We start from the raw sequence: 24,630 nt of genomic DNA, 5'->3' as shown, positions 1-24,630 counted from the left end.
TAATTTTACAGGCTACAGTCTGTCTTATCCTTTTCATAATTTATAGGGAATATAAATGCAGTGACAAGTAATGAGTAAAAACTAAATGTTAATGTAATAGTTTAAGTGGAAAAAGTTCAAAAATAAGTGTAAAGATAATTTTTAAAATAAGTACGGAATGATTTGTGCTGTAAATGAATAAACAGCGCTCTCCCTGCACTGAAGTGGAACAGCGTTAAACAGCTCATGTACTTAAATTTGTACATCTGTAGAGGGAAAGAGACCTCGAGGCGTTTTATAGTTTGTCAGTTTTATTGTGGAAGAGTACAACTACACAGTATATTTAATAGCTTTGTTATTTTCAGAAACTACTTTGAGAAGTAAAATAAAAGAATCCTGACTTGAACGTCGAAACCTGAAGGGCGCACACACCTTCAACAAGCTTTATTTTATTACTGATCTTCGTTTCAGATTGTTCTGACCAGGTAACCGGGTGTGTGTGTGTGTGTGTGTGGGGGGTCCTGCACTCTTCATGCCCCATGTCAGTGTCGCCTCATTCATCGCCAGAGAAATAGAAGAAAATGTTCAGCTTTTCTTTATTCATGTTGACAAGAAGCCATCATAAAATAAACCACAGAAAGAACACACACACGTCACTGTTACACCAATCTTCAGCTTTACGGAGTGAATTATCCAGAGAAAGCAGAAGTGACCCTTTGAGATCAGACATTAGATAATAATCAGACGAGTCGTGCTGAAGTTTCCTGCTGCTGCTTTCAGGTCCAAGCTCTACGAGATCAGGACGAAGGAAACAAACTGAACAGAGATTTATTTCATATTGATGTCTTTTCCTCTCTCGCTATATTACAGAAGGTCTTTCGTGCTCAGTTTCAGTCTCAGAGCAGCGAGGTGTGTGTGTGTTTTGGTGAGGACCAAATGTTCCCTCACTGAGTTTTGACGCTGTGGGGACGTCTGACTGATCAAGAGGAAAACTTTGCTGTTACAAAAAACTACGCGTATGAAATGAGCTGAAAGGTGAGTGTTAGATTTAGGTGGAGCTCAGCATTAATTAGCAGAGCAGTGTTAATGTCAAGGTCCTCATGAGGATCTCGAGCTTAGTTCTTCTTTAAAACCTCGCCGAGTCCGTTTCCTTCCCCTCCCACCCCAGTCTCTCCGAGTCTGTTCAGTCAGAGTTCTCTTCCTCCTCGTCCTCGTCGTTCCTCTGGTGCTCAGTAAACGGCTGCTGTGTGAGGCAGTGCAGCTCGTGTGGCTCCAGTCTGGTCATTTTTCCGTCCGGGCCGAGCTTCATGGGCTGAATCACATGATCCCTGAGGTTCAAATACAAAACAGAACTTTCTCCCGTTAATCTAAATACTCACTTAGAGACTCCTGATGTCACTTCTCTCCTGTACCTAGTTTATTCTCAGTAAAGAAGTCACTCATGCCATCATCTGGGGTTCCTAATAAAAACACTCAGGGGCCCAGGCACCACAGGGCCAAAGGTAGCCCACTGTGAAGGTGTGTTTTCTTATTCATTTTTTATTAAACAGCTGTTTGGAGCGTGCAGCAGCCCACAGTGCACTTTTTATAGAGTTTGGTACAGTGATGGAGAAGAGTCTCAGATACCTTCAGAGCAGGTTTGGGGTGTCACTCATGCCACCAAAAGGGAAACGTGTTAGACGCCCACAGTGACGACTCTGAAACCCAAACTGCAGAAATTTGATTCCACACCCGATTCTCCCTCTGATACTTTAATTCGTGCCGAGTTCAACACGCCACACTGGGGTTTCTGTCATTCTGATCTTTTTTCCAAAACGCGTTTCTCTGAGCCACAGTGCACAAATAAATTTGATAGAAAATTTACCAAACAGGAAGTGAGGTCACATCTTGACGAAGGCAAATATTTGCAAACAAATGTAGTACATCACCTCAACAATACGTGCTGATGATCCCAGTATCGTCTGGTCTTCCTCTGTCACAAAGGGCCAAATCTGCTTGGCCCCTTAATCGCTGCTCATGTTCAAAATTCTATTTTGTAAAATTAACACACTTGATCCTTAAACCACTTGGATTTCTGTTTAGTTTCATCCTCAAGCCTGCTCACTGAGGGAGAAGGTTCCTCTCGGGTTCCTGACTGATTCTGCTTAGAAGAAGTTTGATGGAGAAAAACTGAAGGGTTCCAATGTGAAATATTCAGTAATTACAGTGAAACTAACAGGAAAAGTGTGGAATTACGAGAAGGAGGAATATTAGTGTGGAATTTCTGGGACATTATGATTATTACATTTAGTTAATATTGTTTCAGCAAATATTTAGCCATTTAAGATAAAAATATGGATGAAACCCCTGCAGTGTTTTTTTCTTTGCGTAATGTTTCAGGGAGAAAACATCGGCTGCGCCCTCTAGTGGCAAATGTGCTGTACTTCACCAAACGTAACAGGAACAGCCGCGCTGCAGCGATCGCGGCTCAACACGAAATCTTTCAGTTTTTTTAGTAAAATGAATTTAGTGTTACAGGACGAATTTTGTGCAGAAATTCACTTTTATATTTTGTAGACATGTTTTCAGAAAGTTGTAAAAAAAAAAAATCATGCTTTTAAAAAACCCTAAAAGGACAGACGGACAGAGGAAGTGTTCACCTGGAGAGCTTGTCGAACATGCTGATGAGCTTCATGGCCTCATCCTCCTTCTGCTCTTCCGTCATTCCCTCCATCGGGTTCGGCTGCTCTTCTTCCACTCGACCCGTCACAGGATTAATGCTAACGCAAACACAAACACTTCATCTCACACACTGTGCTGGTGATGTGACACTGATGTTGGTAAACACTCACTGGGGCTTGGCCTCCCTGTACTCCTCCGTGTCACTGTCCTCATCCTCAGAGTAATGTCCCGGCTCCCAGCCGCCCCGCATCAGACCTCGAGCTGCCAGCAGGCCTGCAGCGTTCCCGTAACCTGTGTACTTAATGAAGCGGGACACTGAAACACACACACACAGGATCAAACCTTTCATAATCTCACATATTCATTTAAAGACGCAATGTGTAAGAATTTGGCCACTTGATCAGAATCAGAATTACTTTATTAATCCCCAGAGGGAAATTCAAATTTGCTACCAAGCTCCTGAATCAGAGAAGTAAATATGTCGAAAAATAGAAGACAAAATCGTCTGAAAAAGGAACAAATAAAATAAATTTAAATAAAGTTCAATAACTTAAAGCAAAATGAAGTGACTTTAGATACAATGATTCCTATATACAACCCCGATTCCAAAAAAGTTGGGACAAAGTACAAATTGTAAATAAAAACAGAATGCAATAATTTACAAATCTCAAAAACTGATATTGTATTCACAATAGAACATAGACAACATATCAAATGTCGAAAGTGAGACATTTTGAAATTTCATGCCAAATATTGGCTCATTTGAAATTTCATGACAGCAACACATCTCAAAAAAGTTGGGACAGGGGCAATAAGAGGCTGGAAAAGTTAAAGGTACAAAAAAGGAACAGCTGGAGGACCAAATTGCAACTCATTAGGTCAATTGGCAATAGGTCATTAACATGACTGGGTATAAAAAGAGCATCTTGGAGTGGCAGCGGCTCTCAGAAGTAAAGATGGGAAGAGGATCACCAATCCCCCTAATTCTGCGCCGACAAATAGTGGAGCAATATCAGAAAGGAGTTCGACAGTGTAAAATTGCAAAGAGTTTGAACATATCATCATCTACAGTGCATAATATCATCAAAAGATTCAGAGAATCTGGAAGAATCTCTGTGCGTGAGGGTCAAGGCCGGAAAACCATACTGGGTGCCCGTGATCTTCGGGCCCTTAGACGGCACTGCATCACATACAGGCATGCTTCTGTATTGGAAATCACAAAATGGGCTCAGGAATATTTCCAGAGAACATTATCTGTGAACACAATTCACCGTGCCATCCGCCGTTGCCAGCTAAAACTCTATAGTTCAGAGAAGACGCCGTATCTAAACACGATCCAGAAGCGCAGACGTCTTCTCTGGGCCAAGGCTCATTTAAAATGGACTGTGGCAAAGTGGAAAACTGTTCTGTGGTCAGACGAATCAAAATTTGAAGTTCTTTATGGAAATCAGGGACGCCGTGTCATTCGGACTAAAGAGGAGAAGGACGACCCGAGTTGTTATCAGCGCTCAGTTCAGAAGCCTGCATCTCTGATGGTATGGGGTTGCATTAGTGCGTGTGGCATGGGCAGCTTACACATCTGGAAAGACACCATCAATGCTGAAAGGTATATCCAGGTTCTAGAGCAGGGGTCTTCAATCCGATCCGCAAAGGGCCGGTATAGCTGCAGGCTTTCATTACAGCCAAATTGGAGGCTCACTTGATTGTTGATTGGAGACGAGGGTGAAATGATTAAACAAGTGAAATCAGGTGTAGCTCCTGCTTGGTTGGAATGAAAGCCTGCAGCCACACTGGCCCTTTGTGGATAGGATTGAAGACCCCTGTTCTAGAGCAACATATGCTCCCATCCAGACGACGTCTCTTTCAGGGAAGACCTTGCATTTTCCAACATGACAATGCCAAACCACATACTGCATCAATTACAGCATCATGGCTGCGTAGAAGAAGGGTCCGGGTACTGAACTGGCCAGCCTGCAGTCCAGATCTTTCACCCATAGAAAACATTTGGCGAATCATAAAACGGAAGATACGACAAAAAAGACCTAAGACAGTTGAGCAACTAGAATCCTACATTAGACAAGAATGGGTTAACATTCCTATCCCTAAACTTGAGCAACTTGTCTCCTCAGTCCCCAGACGTTTACAGACTGTTGTAAAGAGAAAAGGGGATGTCTCACAGTGGGAAACATGGCCTTGTCCCAACTTTTTTGAGATGTGTTGTTGTCATGAAATTTAAAATCCCCTAATTTTTCTCTTTAAATGATACATTTTCTCAGTTTAAACATTTGATGTGTCATCTATGTTCTATTCTGAATAAAATATGGAATTTTGAAACTTCCACATCATTGCATTCCGTTTTTATTTACAATTTGTACTTTGTCCCAACTTTTTTGGAATCGGGGTTGTAAATATATTGCGCCTGAGTTAAGGATACAGTATACATGGTAAGACGGTGTAGCACAGTTATACAGTGGCATTGTACAGCTTGACTGCAGCAGGTAGGAATGATTTCCTGGGTCTCTCAGTTGTGCAGCGTGGAAGAATCAGCCGTTTACTGAACGTGCTCCTGTGGCTGATCAGCTCCTCATGTAGAGGGTGGGAAGGACAGTCTAAGATTGTTTTTATTTTGGACAGCGTCCTCTTCTCCAACACCACTGTCAGAGTCTCCAGTTCCACGCCTACAACATGGCCGGCCTTCCTGATGATCTTATTGAGTCTGTTAGTGTCCTTTACTTTCAAGCCGCTGCCCCAGCAGCCGACAGCGTACAGGATGGCACTGGCCACCACAGACTCGTAGAACATCCGCAGCATCGTTCGCAAAGGAGGTGGTGATCGATTTCAGAAGGACGGTTCCTCAAATTGTACCAGTGAACATCCAGGGTTTGGACATTGAGATCGTGGAGGAGTACAAATACCTGGGTGTTCACCTCAACAACAAACTGGACTAACAACACAGATGTCCTGTACAAGAAGGGCCAAAGTCGTCTCCACCTCTTGAGAAGACTGAGGTCTTTTGGTGTGTGCAGGACACTGCTTAGGACTTTTTATGACTCTGTGGTAGCATCAGTGATTTTCTACGCTGTGGTCTGCTGGGGCTGTGGAAGTTCAGAGAGGGACAGGAAGAAACTTAATAAACTGGTCAGAAGGGCTGGCTCAGTCTTGGACTGTCCTCTGGACTCCATTGAGGAGGTGGGTGAGAGGAGGATGTTAGCCAAGCTGACCTCAATCATGGATAACCCCTCTCACCCCCTACATGAGGCTGTGGGGGCTTTAAGCAGCTCGTTTAGTAGTAGATTGCTGCACCCACGGTGTCAGAAGGAGAGATACCGCAGGGCATTCATACCTGCTGCTGTCAGACTGGAGAACACCCACAACTTGTAACGTCGCACCAATAACCTGTTTGTCATTATATTTGCACTACTTCACCACGACTACCTCTGCCATCTCTCATCAATGCAATTATGTGCAATAATATAGGCCCTAAACTATTTTTATGCATACTTATATATATATATATATATATATACACACACACACACACACACATATATATGTATGTGTGTGTGTGTATATATATATATATATATATATATATATATATATATATATATATATATATACACACACACACATACATATATATGTGTGTGTGTGTGTGTGTGTATATATATATATATATATATATATATATATATACACAGAGTCTACCTGTAATGTGCAATTTTTCTGAGCCTCTCAATAAGGCAATATTTCTATACTTTTTCACGGTAGATAATGTAAATAGCCCTCTGTATTTAATCCTTCGTTTGTCTAATTTTTATTTCAGTTTTATTTGTTATCTGTTTGACGTTTTCTTGCTACTGTAACATGTGAATTTCCCCGATGTGGGATCAATAAAGTGAATCTAATCTAATCTAATCTAATCTAATCTAATCTAATCTAATCTAATGTTGAAGGACCTCAGCCATCTCAGAAAATAGAGACGGCTCTGGCCCTTTTTGTATACAGCGTCCACGTTTTTGGACCAGTCCAGTTTATTATCCAAGTTCACCCCCAGGTACTTATATTCCTCCACCACGTCCACACTGACCCCTTGGATGTTAACAGGGTTCACCGGAGCCCTGATTCTCTTCAGATCGACCACCAGTTCTTTTGTCTTCGTCACATTGAGCTGTAGGTGGTTCTTCCTGCTCCACGTGACAAAGTTGTCCACCACCGTCCTGTACTCGCTCTCATCACCACCAGTAATACGTCCAACCACTGCAGAGTCATCAGAAAATTTCTGGAGGTGGCAGGTCTCCGTGCAGTAGCTGAAATCAGTGGTGCAGAGAGTGAAAAGGAAAGGAGAAAAGACAGTCCCTTGCGGAGCCCCGGTGTTGCTGATCACTCTGTCCGACACACAGCACTGCAAGTGCGCGTACTGTGGTCTGCCAGTCAAATAATCCACAATCCAGGACACCAGTGATGAACTCATCCTCCACATTCCAAACCACTAGGGGGCAGCGTATCCCCAGACAGGTGGAGTGTCCATCCCTATTGTAAGAAAAAAGGAAATGCATAGTCCCTCCTACCCCAAACGCACCGCCTCCCTCCCTAAAGATATTTTTGAGTTGATCCGTGACTCAGTACAGAACATCGGACTTTACACTCATCAGTTATTTAACAACAACAACAACAACAACTAACAGCAGGGTAAGAAACACAAAATCAGCCAAACTGCTGGAACTCTGAGAACTGTACTGAGATCAGATTTTATCAAGAAAACATCCCCATGAGCTCACACCTCAGCAGAGCCCGAGACCACGACGGCTCACGACACGGCAGATACGGAACCGAACCCCCCCGACACGGCAGATATGGAACCGAACCCCCCCGACACGGCAGATCGAGTCCAAGTTCTGCTCAGTTCTGCTCGGTTGAATTGCTGAAGAAGTGTTTTCAGTGAGATGCAATGTGCGTCCCATGTAACAGCTGGATGTGATCTTTCCAGCGATGACGGTTTCTTGTTTATGCGATGAAGTGATGGTGAGAAAAATAATTTTGAATTTTAGATCAAATTTAATCAGAGTTAGAGCTTTGTCCAGCTCTGTGTGTCTCCACACTCTTCACTGCGTGGTTTCCTCATGAACTCGTCACTGTGTGGAAATCAAACAGTTCATGAGAAAGAGCGGAACCGGAGTTTTATACTGATGGGAGTCAGATTTACACACACTGAAATAATCATGTTAGGAAATCGGATCAAACTTCTCCAGAGTAATTACAGGATCTTCACTCGTTTTCACTCTCCTGGGTTTCAGGTGAACAAGTCATGAAATCCTGATTAATTCACAACGAACCCCGTTTCACAGTAAACAGCAGAACGTTGTGATGTTACGAGGTGTTTCTTCTCTGTGCGTGAGAGTGTTTTGATTAACCTGGGTTTTAAATCACAGCAAATAAAACGATGTTTATTTCCAGTTGGCTGTCTTTAGTTTGTACAAGTTCCATCACCTGGCATTACTTTTCTCTTCTCCAAAAATCCAACATCTTCCTCTTCTTTCACAGCGGATAATGTCCCTCCATCTCCTCCTGTCCTCTGTATCTTTTTCTGTCACACCAACACCCCGTCCTGATGTCCTTCTTCACCACATCCATAAATCTCATCTTTGCTCTTCCTCTTTTCCTTCTACCTGCATCTCCATCTCCAGTGTTCTTTTCTTTTCCCAGTAAACCCTGGATCTCGCCTCTGTACGTTTCCAAAACATCTCACTCTGTCTCCAAGCTGTCCTACACGTCCTGTCCCTCTCATATTCTCATTTCTAATCTTGTCCAACTTTGTCCCTCCCAATGAGAATCTCAGCATCTTCAGCTCTGCTCGCTCCAGTTCAGTCTCCTGACTTCGTGTCTCCAAACCGAACACCATCGCACCATCTCACTCCTACTGACTTTCATTCTCCTTGTCTCTAGTGCACACCTCCACGTCTCTCAGCTCTCTTCCACGTGCTCCCTGTCCTCACTACAGATCACAACCTCTCACCTGATCTCGTCTCTCAGCCCGTTCATCATCACTCTAAACCCGGGACTCCTGGGGTTTCTGAGAGCTTCTCTCAGAGCTCTTCTCTCTTCTTTAGCTTTCTGTCATCTGTAAAAACTTTACTCTGGTTCCGTGTTGAATCTGTTTGTACACTCAGTCACAAAACAGCTCTGTACCCTTTCAGATGTGTTTATTTTCTTGTGTGTTTTCGCGGCTGAAAGTTTAAACTCGGATGCTCAGCACAGTGACTTCTGCACTACAGGGACGTGATGTGGGGTTTCTTCGTCCTCTCACGCTGGACTGAGGGCAGGCTGGACACTACAGTGACTCACTATCGCCTCCTGAGGTATAAAGTGGTATTACGAGCAGGACGGTGTGTTTTGTCTGAGTGTGAGCTGGTTATCACACGAACTTCAGGAGTGATCTCTACACCACCGCACACACAACGTCAAAACTGTTACTTCTTCACATTCCACTGGTCATTCTGTTTAATCTTCTGAACATTTTAAACTTAAATTCTGGCAAAATCCAACACATAGCACTTTTAAACAAACAAACAAACAAACACAGTCTCACCGCTCTCTTTACACAACACAAAGAGGAACTCAGCAGCGCAGGTCTTCACATCTGTGTCAATGTGAGTCATCAGACGCACCAGTTTATTCCTCAGAGCGTTTCCCACTTCGGGCTTATTCTTCACATCACGCAGCGGGGGGAGAACCTGAACACACACACAGTGATACAAGTGTGATGAAACAGTTACTCTCACCAACACAGAGTTTATTATTTTCCTCTAACAGCACATCCCCGAGTGTTTTATTCCTCTGACCACTGACAGAGCTGCTGTTCCACAACTTCACATCAGAGACAGTCAGGCCGGTGTGGAAAATGTAAATAAGATAAAAAAATAAAGCAGTGATGTGTAAATGTACTTTGACTTGTATTTCATTGCAGACAGAATGAACCTGAGATATTTCATGGTTTGTTGGTCAACTTCATTTTATTTGTTAATATCCATCCATTCCTGCGTTTCAGTCCTGCAACACTTTCCAAAAAAAGCTGGGGCGATGGAAATTTAGGGCGAGTAATGAGGTACAACAATTAAATAATGATGTGATGTGAAACAGGTGACTGTAATCATGATTTGGGACAAAACCAGTCTCCAGGAAAGGCCGAGTGTTTGAGGAGTAAAGACGAGTCGAGGATCTCCAGTTTATCAACAAATGGGTGAGAAAATTATTGAAACGTTTAAAAACAATGTTCCTCAGAGAAAGATCAGAAGGGATTTGGATATTTCTCCCTCTACAGTGCAGAATATCGGTGTGTAAAGGGCTCAAGCCTAATCTGAACCCCCGTGATCTCCGATCCCTCAGAAGGCATCAAGAACCGTCATTCATCTACAGCTGATAGAACCACATGGGCTCGGGATTACTCTGGAAAACCTTTATCAAGCTATAATACGGAGTTACAGCCACAAACACCAGTTAAAACTTTACTGTGTAAAAAGGAAGCGTTATGTTAACTGTGTCCAGAAGCGCCGTCGACTTCTCTGGGCTCGGAGGCGTCTGGGATGGACCATCACACAGTGGGAACGGGTACTGTGCTCAGACAAATCAGTATTCAGGTCTTTTTTGGAAGAAATGGACGCCGTGTGCTCTGAAGAGGAAAAGGACCATCCAGACTGTTAGCAGGAACGAGTCCAAAAGCCAGGGTGTGTCATGGTATGGTGTTGGGTCAGTGCCCTTGGCAAAGGTACCTTACACTTCTGTGATGGAGCATTAATGCAGAAAAGTCCACTGAGATTTTGGAGCAACATCTGCTGCCTTCAAGACGACGTCTTTTCCAGGGAGATTTCAACAAGACGATGCAAAACCACATTCTGCTCACATTACAAAGGCGTGGCTGTGGAAGAAGAGGGCGTGTCCCCTCTGTCCCCAATAGAGAATGTGTGGAGAATTTAGAAATGAAAAATATGACAGTGACGACCCCGAACTGTTCCACACCTTAAGACCTGTTTACAGGAAGAACGGGACAAAAATAACACCTGAACCACTTCATCACTTGGAGTCTTCAGTCCATAAACAGCTTTTAAGTGCTGGGAGAAGGAACGGGAACGTTATACACATTATAAAGTGGGGAATGATTTACTGTCACAACTTTACGGAAATGTGTTGCAAGAATCAAAATAAAAGTGCTTATTTTGAAAAAACAATAAAATTAATGAGTAAAACATCAAATAATGCGCTGTTGTGTTGTTCTGAGTGAAATACAGGTCACAGATTATTTATAAAGCACTGTTTTCAGTTTTAATTTTAATTTAAAAACACACACACACACACCGTTCCGACTGTTACTGATTTGGGGTTGCAGAAAATTACATGTATGTAATTTAATTTTAAAACCATATTTTCTGTTTAGTGATTATTTTAAAATTATTGGCACCCCTACAGTTAGAATGTGATGAAGCCTCAACTGTAGAGAGTAACAGCGCTGTATCTGTGTAACACTACAGAAATCAAATCATTAATGTTATTATGAACATTGAAGTAAATGTTTTATTTTTTTTCTTTCACCTTCATTCGTAGGAATTTGCGCGTCTCCCGGTGGACACGAGCGCTTTCTGTCAGCAGGTTGAGACACGGCAACAACGTCTCCTTCAGTTTATTCCCCTAAAACACAGTGCAGAGAAACCCGGGGGGGGGGGGCAGGTGAAGAAATGGAATCGTGTTTTGTTAAACTCAAGCCCCAGCTGCAGCAGAATCCCCACAGCGCTGCACCACGTTACACAAACAGCACACACACGGGTAAGGAGAAACAAAACTCACCACCGTGTCTCCACCACACAGTGTACTGAATAACAGTGTTATAAACAAGTGTAAGCTCTAACACACACTCACACACTCACTCTGTCCAGTCTTTTCTCCATGAACTCCAGCAGTTTGTTCACTGCGTCCATGTTCACGCCCATGTACTCAATGGAGCCGAGCTGCACTTTGGGCATCAACAACACGTCCAAACACAGCAGGGGGAGATTCCCTAACAGGTTCACTGTGTGACTGCACACACACACACACGGACATCATACCATATTATAGCGTTTACACTTAAGTCGAGGTTATTAGAAATTGTAATGTGCGTGTGATGATGTAATCAGGTGTGTGTGTGTGTGTGTGTGTGTGTGTGTGTGTAGTGAGCATACAGTGAGGCAAAAAAGTATTTAGTCAGTCACCAATTGTGCAAGTTCTCCCACTTAAAAAGATGAGAGAGGCCTGTAATTTTCATCATAGGTACACTTCAACTATGAGAGACAGAATGAGAAAAAAAAAATCACATTGTCTGATTTTTAAAGAATTTATTTGCAAATTATGGTGGAAAATAAGTATTTGGTCAATAACAAAAGTTCATCTCAATACTTTGTTATATACCCTTTGTTGGCAATGACAGAGGTCAAATGTCTTCTGTAAGTCTTCACAAGGTTTTCACACACTGTTGCTGGTATTTTGGCCCATTCCTCCATGCAGATCTCCTCTAGAGCAGTGATGTTTTGGGGCTGTCGCTGGGCAACACGGACTTTCAACTCCCTCCAAAGATTTTCTATGGGGTTGAGATCTGGAGACTGGCTAGGCCACTCCAGGACCTTGAAATGCTTCTTACGAAGCCACTCCTTCGTTGCCCGGGCGGTGTGTTTGGGATCATTGTCATGCTGAAAGACCCAGCCACGTTTCATCTTCAATGCCCTTGCTGATGGAAGGAGGTTTTCACTCAAAATATCACGATACATGGCCCCATTCATTCTTTCCTTTACACGGATCAGTCGTCCTGGTCCCTTTGCAGAAAAACAGCCCCAAAGCATGATGTTTCCACCCCCGTGCTTCACAGTAGGTATGGTGTTCTTTGGATGCAACTCAGCATTCTTTCTCCTCCAAACACGACAAGTTGAGTTTTTACCAAAAAGTTCTATTTTGGTTTCATCTGACCATATGACATTCTCCCAATCCTCTTCTGGATCATCCAAATGCTCTCTAGCAAACTTCAGACGGGCCTGGACATGTACTGGCTTAAGCAGGGGGACACGTCTGGCACTGCAGGATTTGAGTCCCTGGCGGCGTAGTGTGTTACTGATGGTAGCCTTTGTTACTTTGGTCCCAGCTCTCTGCAGGTCATTCACTAGGTCCCCCCATGTGGTTCTGGGATTTTTGCTCACCGTTCTTGTGATCATTTTGACCCCACGGGGTGAGATCTTGCGTGGAGCCCCAGATCGAGGGAGATTATCAGTGGTCTTGTATGTCTTCCATTTTCTAATAATTGCTCCCACAGTTGATTTCTTCACACCAAGCTGCTTACCTATTGCAGATTCAGTCTTCCCAGCCTGGTGCAGGTCTACAATTTTGTTTCTGGTGTCCTTTGACAGCTCTTTGGTCTTGGCCATAGTGGAGTTTGGAGTGTGACTGTTTGAGGTTGTGGACAGGTGTCTTTTATACTGATAACGAGTTCAAACAGGTGCCATTAATACAGGTAACGAGTGGAGGACAGAGGAGCCTCTTAAAGAAGTTACAGGTCTGTGAGAGCCAGAAATCTTGCTTGTTTGTAGGTGACCAAATACTTATTTTACCGAGGAATTTACCAATTAATTCATTAAAAATCAGACAATGTGATTTCCTGGATTCTTTCCCCCCATTCTGTCTCTCATAGTTGAAGTGTACCTATGATGAAAATTACAGGCCTCTCTCATCTTTTTAAGTGGGAGAACTTGCACAATTGGTGGCTGAATAAATACTTTTTTGCCCCACTGTATTTAAGTAAATAAGAAGCCATTTGGGATTCAACCAAAATAAAAGATGAAGGATTTTGCAAGGATTCATGCATTACAAGTGTAATGCACACACACACACACCTGTGGAACTCGTCGGTGCGTTCCTCTCCCTCTGCTGTACTCATTAAACAGTGTCTCAGGATGGCTCCCAGGTGTCTGTACGTCGCTGCCTCCTCCTGTAACCAACAACACACAGAGTCAGGGTTGCATGACTACTAACTGTAAATGATATCACCGTATAAACGTTCCTCGTCATGTGACTGTCCCTGACCTCATCCACTTTGCGGCGTCCTGTATCGTACGTGATGTTGAAGAGGATCTTCAGGATCTCCATGGCTCGCTCCGTCTCGCTCCTCCCGAGCGGTGGGAGGTCGCTTGGTCCCTCCGCTTCAGAGCGGGAAACCTCGTAGGCATCGGTCCACTGCAGGCCGAGCGTGGCATCGAGGGCGTCAGCCAGAATCCGAGCGCCCCTGAGCTCCCGGGCCAACTGAGCCCTGACATCCACACGCAGCGCCGTGAGCAGGAATGCCAGCCGCAGGTCAAAGAAGCGCACATCCGAGCTCCACTGAGACTCACGGCACTGTTTCAGACGCTCGGCCACGCCCACCATGAGACCCAAATGGGCAGCGGCTTCCTGTGCCTCGACGCTGTTCAGTATGACATTGCAGAGACACTTCAGCGCCTCCACGATCACATCCAGGTCGGCGACTTGTGGCCCGAGTCCCTCTCCAGGTGCTAACGCAGCGTGACGCGCAAGTGTGTGCATGGCACGGCGGCTGGAGAACGGAGCCAGGCTGCTTTTATCACGCGACAGGATGCGGATCGTCTCCAAACATGCCAGCTTACAGGATGGCTGGACGTCACGGTCCAGAAAGGACAGGAGAAGCTCTCCCAGACGCTGAGGGACAAAAACACATGAATATGGACATGTTTTAGGGATGGAGGGTTCATGGAAAGGGCACTCGGGGAAATGGCATCTTTATTAAAATTATTTTTATTAAACTTCTCTCAGCTGAGTGCAGCAGGAAGCCGGACAATTCTACTGTTTATTTCTTTTCTCGAGGATGGATGGTGAGGTCCGGATTCATATTCATGGACACAAGAAGCCTTTCAGGGTGTGTCACATTCACAAGTCCTTAAATCTGATCTACCTTCAATCAAGGGACCCTTTCTAGGGCTCATGTGAAGAGACTTATCGAACGAAGGGCACAGCGGGAACTCAAGCCTCGTGCAGCTTTTCATTACCACCAGCCTTTAATTTAGATCCAGAAAGAACATCAGCAGCTCCATCAGAACTAAACGACCCTGATCACGTGCTGAAGATCAGAACCTTGCTTAAGGGCATTAGGGTGAAGTGCCCTTCTTCTTACTGATGTGGAATTGAAGCAGAGAGAAACAGAGCAGATGCGAAGTGTAATAAATAGCTTTGACGGAGACTGAGGGAACAGGAACGTTAGTGAGACGTCCTTGCTGGGTTTAGAGTCACGGCGTCTCAGTGGTTACGATTCTGACGCTGAAGTAAAAACACCAAGGGCAGATTTTTAACGCTCAGTTTGTCTCTGATGTTCTGATCATCTACTCTGTCTTTAATTCGTAACCAAGCCGTAAAGTGTCTTCATGTAGAAACTGAACATCTCCATGGCAACACAAAATGAGAGCTAGCTAGCAGTTAGCTAAACGTGTAGAAGTTGTATGTTTAGGTTTCTATTATTTCATCCTCTTCCTCACTCTGAGACTGTCCTGTCCTGTCAAAATGAGATTGGAGTTTTAATTCTGATGAAAGTGCTGAGTCTCTGATGGTCAGGAGATCGTTCACGGTTCAACGTTCGACTCGGAACCGTGTAGTTTGTGTTCTACAGAGCACGTTTACGGGTTCTCCCAGAGATCTGCTTTCAATAAAGATAAACTGAAGAATTATTGGCGAAATATAAACACTGTGTTTTGTGCAGCAGTGTTCACTTTACAGAGCTCATTAATTCATTATTCAATTCATTAATTAATCCACTAATTATTCAACATAATAAAATATCATTAATTAATGTGTGTATGTGAGAGTGAGAGTGTGTGTGTGAGAGTGAGAGAGTGTCTGTGTGTGAGAGCGAGCGAGTGTGTGTGTGTGTGTGTGTGTGTGTGTGTGTGTGTGTGAGAGAGAGAGAGAGAGAGTGTGTTAGTTACCTCCCGATCCTCCTGCTCCTCTGAGGGAAAGGTGAAACACTGATTCTTCTGCAAAGAAAAACACAAACAGCAGCAGTGTGTACAGCTATATTTATATTTTTATTTATATCAGAGAATCCTCATTATTTATATTTGTATTGTTTCTTTACGATGATTTATATATAATAATGTGTGTGTGGGGACAGGTGTGGTCTGGGCCGAACATCCCGCACACTCAAGGGGGTTAACGCGTCTCAAATAGCCTCTTCCTCCAGGTGTAGTGATCGCCGCAGAGCCACTGTGCAGAACTTCTGCACAGCTGGTTACTTGCACATGGCCTCTCCTACATTACTGTGCCCATAGCAACACCTACTCGTGGTATCCCTGTTCTCGCAAAGTTTGCTATATTCTGGCATGACTGAGTACCTGGCAGTATAACTGGGTTGGGCAGACTGGGCTCGTCAGCCAGTCTAGGAGAAGGAAAACTCTGACTCCAAACCCTCAAAGTGCCGAGGTATGCAAGACAGTTTCAGCACGTGAAGACCCTGGGTCCAAGGACGTGCCTCAAACTTCCGGCAGTCACGTCCCACCACAGGTCGTGGCCCTCTACCTTGAGGGACATCTCTGGGAGGAGAAAAGGCTACAGGAGTAAACCCAGACAGAAAATCCGGAGCGGAGCCCCTAAGGCGGCTGGTGGTCAACACGGACTTCCCTCCGGCAGCTCCTGCAACCAACCTGGTGCCAAACAAACGTATTGCTCCACTTTCCTTTGAACCTCACCAGTGAGGCCGAGAGGGGGATCCTGACATTCGGGCAACCCAGGTTCTCCATACATTCCACCCAGGCTTGCGCCCTGGAGAGGTCACTCCAGTGCCACTGACCACAGCAACAGAACAACACGGGAGCAGCAGTTACGAGTAGTAAGCCCCACACTGACTGGCGTAGGAAGGGGCACTACGAGCTGACTCCGACGGTGGGAGGGATCATTGCGTCCCACTGGTCAACTACCACCCACCTCAAGCTGGGCAGCCCCCAGCTAGTAAGGTGCTGACCTGCCACAGTCTGCCTGCTTCACTGGGTGCGTGGAGTTAAGAGGCAACTCGACAAGCAGACTGTAAAACACTGCACCAGGCAAACAACAAAAGAAAAACTACAAGGGGAGGCCACACTCTCAAGCCATATGGCTAGCAACATGGAATGTCAGGACCATGTGCCCTGGCCTTTCAGATAATCTGCTCCAGGTCTCCGACACCAGGAAGACGGCAATCATCGACTGTGAGCTGAACAAGCTGAATGTCGACATAGCTGTACTGCAAGAGACCAGGCTGTCATCACAGGGTAGCCTCAGGGAGCAGAATTACACCTTCTTCTGGCAAGGAAAGGAGCCCGAGGAACCTCGACAACATGGCGTCAGATTTGCAGTGCGCAACAACTTGCTCTCTGCCACAGAACCTCCATCCGGCAGATCAGAGCGAATCCTCTCCTTCAGGCTATTAACCAACTCAGGGACCGTCAACATCCTGAGTGTATATGCCCCAACTCTCTGCTCCAGTACCAAGACCAAGGATCAGTTTTATGAAGTCCTTGACGCAACCATAAGAGGTACTCCCACAGCTGAACACCTGTTCCTCCTGGGCGACTTCAATGCAAGAGTGACCGTGAATCCTGGCCGATCTGCTTAAGGCACTCAGGTGTTGGCAAACTCAACGAGAACGGGCAGATACTTCTGGAACTTTGCTCCTACCACAATATCTGCATCACCAACACGTTCTTTGCCACCAAACCCCAACACAGAGTCTCCTGGCATCACCCAAGATCTAGGCACTGGCACCAGCTGGACCTCGCCATCACCAGACAGCCTGCACTGAACAACATGCTTGTCACCCGCAGCTATCACAGTGCAGACTGCGATACTGACCACTCCTTGGTCATGAGTATAGTGCGTATCCAGGCCAAACAGAAAGGCAGCCCATGCATCAACACCGTCAGAACCTTTGACCCTGACCTGCTTGGCCGCTTCGCCAACTCAGTCAGCCAGGCTCTCCAAGACTGCTCTACAGGAAACACTGCTGAGAGATGGGAACATATCCGCAAAGCCATCTACAACTCAGCAATGGACACCTTTGGCAAGAAAGAACAGAAGAACCCTGACTGGTTTGAAGCCAGCTTGACCCAACTGGTAGCCGCGATTGAGGCCAAAAGAACAGCTCTCATCAACCATAAGAGGGACCAATCAGAAAAGACCCTAGCTGCCCTCCTAAAACCAGAAGTGATGCCCAGCAGATTGCTCGACGCTGCGCCAACGAGTACTGGCTGAACCTGCATCAGAGCATCCAACTTTCTGCTGATGTCGGCAACATATGAGGCATGTACAACGGCATGAAGAAGGCACTCGGGCCTGCCATTTCCAAGACCGCTCCACTGAAATCTTCCACAGGAGACATCATCACAGACCACAGCAAGCAGATGGAAAGATGGGCAGACCACTACCAGGAACTCTATGCCAGGGAAAATGTCATCACCATGGCTGCCTTGGACAGCATCGAGGACCTTCCTGTGCTGGTGGAACTCAGCACCCCTCCTACCAAGGCTGAACTCATCAAGGCCATCGACTCACTCGCCTGTGGCAAAGCTCCAGGAAAAGATGGCATCCCACCTGAAGTCATCAAGGCTGGCAAGCAGACCACCATGTTTCAACACCTGCATCAACTTCTCTGCCAGTGCTGGGAGGAGGGATCAGTACCTTAGGAGATGCAGGACGCAAACATCGTCACCCTGTACAAGAATAAAGGCGACTGCAGCGACTGCAACAACTACAGAGGCATCTCTCTCCTCAGCATTGTTGGGAAAGCCTTTGCCCGGGTGGTGCTCAACAGACTTCAGACCCTCGCTGACAGAGTCTACCCTGAAGCTCAGTGCGGATTCCGGGCTGGAAGATCTACTGTCGACATGATGATCTTTAGCATCAGCTGCAGGAGAAGTGCAGAGAGCAGCAACAGCCCCTCTACACTGCCTTCATAGACCTGATGAAGGCATTCGACCTGGTCTGCAGGAAAGGACTGTTTGCTCTTCTCAAAAAGATTGGCTGCCCACCCAAGCTCCTCCGGATAATTACATCCTTCCATGAAAACATAACAGGCATGGTCCTCTTCAATGGGTCCACATCTGACCCTTTCCCAATCAGCAGCAGAATCAAGCAGGGCTGTGTCCTAGCACCCACCCTCTTCGGCATCTTCTTCTCCCTGCTTCTGTCCTACGCCTTTGCCGTGTCTGAGGATGGCGTCTTCATCCACACAAGGAGCAATGGCAGCCTGTACAACCTGGGCCGACTACACGCAAAGACCAAGACACGCCAAGCCCTGATCAGGGAGATGTTGTTTGCTGATGCTCTGACTGCACACACTGAAGCAGCCCTCCAGAGACTCATCAACTGCTTTGCAGCTGCCTGCAACGCCTTCGGTCTGACCATCAGTGTGAAAAAGACCAACATCCTGGGCCAAGATGTCAGCAGTGCCCTGAACATCTGCATAGGCGACTACACACTGGAGGCAGTCGAAGAATTCAAATACTTGGGCTCCATCATCTCCAGCAACCTCTCCCTCGATTCAGAGCTCAACAAGCGCATTGGCAAGGCAGCCACAGCAATGGCCCGCTTGTCCAAGAGAGTGTGGGAGAACACCAAGCTGACCACCAACACCAAGATGAAGGTATACCAGGCCTGCGTGCTCAGCATGTTGCTCTACGGCAGCGAGTCCTGGACACTCTACGCCTGCCAGGAAAGACAGCTCAACACCTTCCATCTCCGCTGCCTTAGAAGAATCCTGGGCATCACCTGGCAGGACCACGTCTCCAACACAGCTGTCCTGCAGCAGGTGAACATACCAAGGATGTTCGCTTTGCTCACCCAGCGCCGCCTGCGCTGGCTGGGCCACGTGAGCCGTATGGAGGATGGCCGCATCCCCAAGGACCTGCTGTACAGAGAGCTGGCCAGCAGTACGAGACCCATGGACAAGCCAACTCTGTGCTATAAAGACATCTGCAAGCGGGACATGAAAGCCTGCAACATCAACCCATCAACCTGGGAGAAGCTGGCAGCTGACCGCAATGGCTGGAGGATGACAACCATTCACACTCACATTCACACCTACGCTCAATTTAGAGTCACCAGTTAACCTAACCTGCATGTCTTTGGACTGTGGGGGAAACCGGAGCACCCGGAGGAAACTCACGCGGACACAGGGAGAACATGCAAACTCCGCACAGAAAGGCCCTCGCCGGCCCCGGGGCTCGAACCCGGACCTTCTTGCTGTGAGGCGACAGCGCTAACCACTACACCACCGTGCCGCCCAGTTATAGTTTTATGTTTAAATCAATTACAGAACATCATATCAATAGATCAGACACCACAGTTCCCGTCCCCTGGTATCACACTGCACTGTTTTATAATAAACTCTGTGTGTGTGTGTGTGTGTGTGTGTGTGTGTGTGTGTGTGTGTGGTTTAATGAGAGTCTCAGGGACACTGCAGCTGGTGTTTATTCCCTCTGAGGGATCAGGGATTAGTCTGCTTGGGAAAGGGCACTAATAAAGTGAGCTACAGAGAATCAGGACAAAACCGAAGCCTTTTACATCATCGGGGGGAGAAAGAGGGGGGGGGGGAGGGTGAGAGAGAGAGGGGGAGAAAGAGGGGGGGAGAGAGGGGGGAGAGACGAGGAGAGGGGAGGGGGAAGGGAGAGAGAGGGAGGGGAGGGGGGAAGGGAGAGAGAGGGAGGAGTGTGTTTGTGTTTCTCGTTCTGTAAACATGTTAAAGCTGAGTGGGATCATCAGATTAAAGACAGAACGTTTCTTTCAGTACGAGTCTGGAGATTAAAATAATCCTCTTATGTCTGAGTTTATTAAATTAAATCATCATACAGTCACTGTAACACACACACACACAGGCATCATGGAAATTAGAACAAGTTTCAACATTTCAGCAAATTATGAATAAAAAAGTGAGTTTTATTAATACCACCTTCAGACTCTGGACCACACCCCTTTACCTGAGTGCATTCATAGCACATTTACATTTAGCCACACCCACTAAACAGTGAGAGAGCAGCATGTGTTAAAGGTGGGGTATGAGATTTTGGAATAACGGTTCCCGCAAACCATATTTTGAAAAGAAACACGCCCGCCCTCGCCATGCTCCCACCCACCCCTGAGTCTCCACCCCTCCTCCCCCTTATAAAGCCTAAGAAAATCAGCTTTTATAATGGGTGTCTATTGCGTTACACACCAGTGGAGCAGAGTGTAGAGAGCTTGGAAAAATAGCTCAAACTTTCTCATTTAAACTGTGTTTTGAGCCCCAATTTTCACTCCACACACATAATTTTCTTAAAAGTAGTAGCCACACTTGTCCTGATTCACACAATGTGTCTACCTACACGATAGGACTTGCAGTTTTTGAATGAGAAGCCTGAAAGTGAGGAGAGGACAGCCGCCCAGCCCATAGACTGCCATTATAAACTTGGCAGAAAAGTCACTCGTTTTTAACTCGCTCTAGTGACCTCATTTTTTACACTACAGACAAAAAAATTACATCAATGTGTTCAGGAGATCCTTGTGGCGCTCACTGTGAAATAATTTTGTGAATATCTCCTTCCGTTTTCATGTAAATCCCTGCTGTTTGGAGGAAGCGCACTGTATGACACTCTGCTCGCTCTCTCTCACACACACAGAAGGGCCGGGCTGCTCGCGGGCTTCAGTCTGATTGACGTGTCAGTATCCAATCATTTTGAGGTGGTACCTCGATATGATTGGATGGCATTTTTCCTTTATTTTACACTGTAGACTGGATTAAAATATTTCGTTTTTGGGTCAAACATTCTATTGTACTGCTTGCAACATGGGTGTGAGGAGCTTTTCAAGCAATATGGTAAAAAATACTCCTGAAAAAAATCTCATACTCCACCTTTAAATCTTCCAGTAACGCAGCTCGGCCACCGTAGCGTGTCATTCCCACAGACACACACTAACTCCTCCTACTTTTATAGGGTACCATTACTTTTGTCCTGATTGAGTGTCTTATTTGTGTTGATTTATAGATCTGTTTTGGAACTGCTTTCTGAGTTTGAGAAAATCCTCATTAAACTGACGTGGAACTGAAATAAATCAGAGACTGAAACTCGGCAGCGTGAGTCCTCAGATTCCCCTCAGGATTAGCGAAGGACTGGGACTCGGACTGGGACTGGGATTAATCCGTATATAACCTCACAGGAACTCACTGACTGTTATACGAGTTGAAGATGAATCGAGGTTCACATTCATGAGTCTCTTTATACACACATTCACACACTCAGGGGAGACGAGCAGGACATGAACTGGATTTTCATTAACACAGAGTGTGTGTGTGTGTGTGTGTGTGTGTGTGTGTGTACACTCCTGAGAATGAGATTCTGAATAAATCTGTTTAAGAATGAAGGTGATGAGGAAGAGGTGAGATTTCTCATTCCTGCTTCCAGTAAACCTCAAACTTGGACTGAGTTTAAAACACAAATTGAACAAACTTCAAATGATTTACAAACACATTAACAGATACATTTATAAACTAAAATAAAATTTTATCAACTTCTGAGTGGATGGATTCAAAAAGAGAAGAATAAACTGAATAAAACCTACAGTGTGAAACTCCTGCAGCTCTCTTCAGGAATTTTACACATCCATCATCTCTATTCGCTTTATCCTGTTCTACAGGGTCGCAGGCGAGCTGGATCCTATCCCAGCTGACTACGGGCGAAAGGCGGGGTTCACCCTGGACAAGTCGCCAGGTCATCACAGGGCTGATACATAGACACAGACAACCATTCACACTCACATTCACACCTACGCTCAATTTAGAGTCACCAGTTAACCTAACCTGCATGTCTTTGGACTGTGGGGGAAACCGGAGCACCCGGAGGAAACCCACGCGGACACGGGGAGAACATGCAAACTCCACACAGAAAGGCCCTCGCCGGCCATGGGGCTCAAACCCAGACCTTCTAGCTGTGAGGCGACAGCGCTAACCACTACACCACCGTGCCGCCCTGAATTTTACACATTTATTTGTTCGGATGATGTTTAGTTGTCTTCACAATTTTAAAGCATCAAAGAGTTAAAGGCCTAAAAACTTTATTCACAACAAAATGTATTCATATTCACTATTAATATCCATACTGTTTTATTATTATGTGATTCTCTCCAGTTCTCTGCTGTTCTACTGGGTCTTCTCAGTCATGTCTCGGCTACTTCCTGCAACTTAGAGACACATGTTCTGAAACACATGCGCTGTTCTGAGGATGGCTGATAACTGTGTGCTTCCACTGACCTCAGGGAGATCTAACTCCACATGCAAGGTCTTTGCGTTCTTCCAGATGGTTCCAGGTTCACCAATCACAATGGGGATCACTGTCATTTTCGAGGCTCTGTGAATTCTGTTAATTTTGAATGTTAGATCCTGATATCGATCCACCTTCTCTTCCTCAGTGTTGATGATGTTCTGATCCACTGGTACAGCTCCGTCTGTTCGTGTGTGTCTTTCTGTACGAGAGTAATATCCGCTCCATTGTGCTTCAGCGTCTTATCTCTATTATTATTATTATTATTATCACCATCTCTTACATGTCCAGAAAAAATATGACTTTAAATTATAACCTTTAAAAATATAAAATATTTATGATATTTATCTATCTGTTTGTGGATCTTAATTGATTTGTTTGTTGATTAATTTATTCCACTTCATATAAATCCTGAAAGATGTAAACACTGATTTATTGCATTATTATTATTATTATTATTATTATTATTATTAATGAATAGATGCAGCACTGTAAGTGTTTGTATAGTATTTATTCAGTATTTCAGTGCTGACTGAGTGATTAAATGATAAATACTGTGGATTTATGACCTGATTGCTGCAGTGATGGTGAATAAAGCCTGGAATGAGGTTGGGGATGAGGTTGGGATGAGGTTAGGGATAAGGTGGGGGTGAGGTTGGGATGAGGTTGGGGATGAGGTTGAGGTGAGGTTGGGGTGAGGTTGGGGATGAGGTTGAGGATAAGGTGGGGGATGAGGTTGAGGTGAGGTTGGGGATGAGGTTGAGGTGAGGTTGGGGATGAGGTTGGGATGAGGTTGAGGATGAGGTTGGGGATGAGGTTGAGGTGAGGTTGGGGATGAGGTTGGGGGTGAGGTTGGGGATGAGGTTGGGGGTGAGGTTGGATGAGGTTGGGATGAGGTTGGGGATGAGGTTGGGGATGAGGTTGGGGGTGAGGTTGGGGATGAGGTTGGGGTGAGGTTGGGGATGAGGTTGGGGGTGAGGTTGGATGAGGTTGGGATGAGGTTGGGGATGAGGTTGGGATGCTCAGCATCAGCACCAGCTCTCTGTACCTCTTTATTGTAGATGTGCAGCGCGCGCACCGCCGCTTCCTGCTCGCGCGTCTCCAGCGCCTCGATCATGGCGGTTAAATCCATTTTCATCTCCGCTTCCGGGATGAAGAACCAGAACTCACGCAGCTCCGACACGGGCACTAAAGCTCCTGATTAATCCTCTGACTCACACAGCCATCCTCAGCCTCAACACGACGCGATTAGCGACGGGGGGGGAAAACTCGCCGCATGGAATTCTGGGAATTGTAGTGCTGCCCTCCCTCCCTCATCGTCCGCCATTTTGTCCGAGTTTATTTACTGTAAATATAAATTCGATTTTTTTCCTTTAATACCATGATAATAAAGCCTAATTGTTGTTTGTAATCACTTTAAATAACATATGATGACAGGATGGTCTATTTAAAAATTAAACTAAATTAAATTAGTCCAAAATAACGACCTCGCTACAATGCCCGGATGAAACGGTGCGATCTGATTGGTCCAGATGATTCAAGCCTTGTCCATACCGGATATATTGGCTACGAAAATAAGTTCACGCTTATATTTTGTTTATTTTTATTGTTTAAAAAATATTATTACTTTTATATAAAATAAAAGTATTCCATA

General features: G+C 45.4%; 1 protein-coding gene across 1 annotated transcript; it reads right to left on the bottom strand.

Moving 5' to 3' along the window:
• Nucleotides 1–289: 289 nt before the first annotated feature.
• On the bottom strand, nucleotides 290–24,289 carry ric8a (RIC8 guanine nucleotide exchange factor A). The gene is made up of 10 exons (XM_060928533.1): nucleotides 24,025–24,289; nucleotides 15,642–15,689; nucleotides 13,738–14,364; nucleotides 13,548–13,642; nucleotides 11,559–11,709; nucleotides 11,227–11,322; nucleotides 9,230–9,374; nucleotides 2,811–2,955; nucleotides 2,619–2,738; nucleotides 290–1,307 (listed from the first exon to the last, which is right to left on the bottom strand). The coding sequence occupies exons 1-10, from the start codon at nucleotides 24,112–24,114 to the stop codon at nucleotides 1,163–1,165; spliced, it is 1,662 nt and encodes a 553-aa protein (XP_060784516.1). The 5' UTR covers nucleotides 24,115–24,289; the 3' UTR covers nucleotides 290–1,162.
• Between the last annotated feature and the right edge of the window lie 341 nt (nucleotides 24,290–24,630).

The sequence above is a fragment of the Neoarius graeffei genome, chromosome 8 (assembly GCF_027579695.1).
Source record: "Neoarius graeffei isolate fNeoGra1 chromosome 8, fNeoGra1.pri, whole genome shotgun sequence".
Taxonomy (NCBI): domain Eukaryota; kingdom Metazoa; phylum Chordata; class Actinopteri; order Siluriformes; family Ariidae; genus Neoarius; species Neoarius graeffei.
Note: the sequence above shows the minus strand (reverse complement) of the source record. Positions and strands in the feature narration are given on the sequence as shown.

Excerpts from the sequence above, each read along its gene's own strand:
- ric8a (XM_060928533.1), bottom strand. The coding sequence starts at position 24,114 with ATGAAAATGGATTTAACCGCCATGATCGAGGCGCTGGAGACGCGCGAG. Across the intron at positions 11,710-13,547 it reads CGCACCGACGAGTTCCACAG|TCACACAGTGAACCTGTTAG; the intron begins GTGTGTGTGTGT and ends GTGTGTGTGCAG. Across the intron at positions 2,956-9,229 it reads TGTGTTGTGTAAAGAGAGCG|TGTCCCGCTTCATTAAGTAC; the intron begins GTGAGACTGTGT and ends TGTGTGTTTCAG.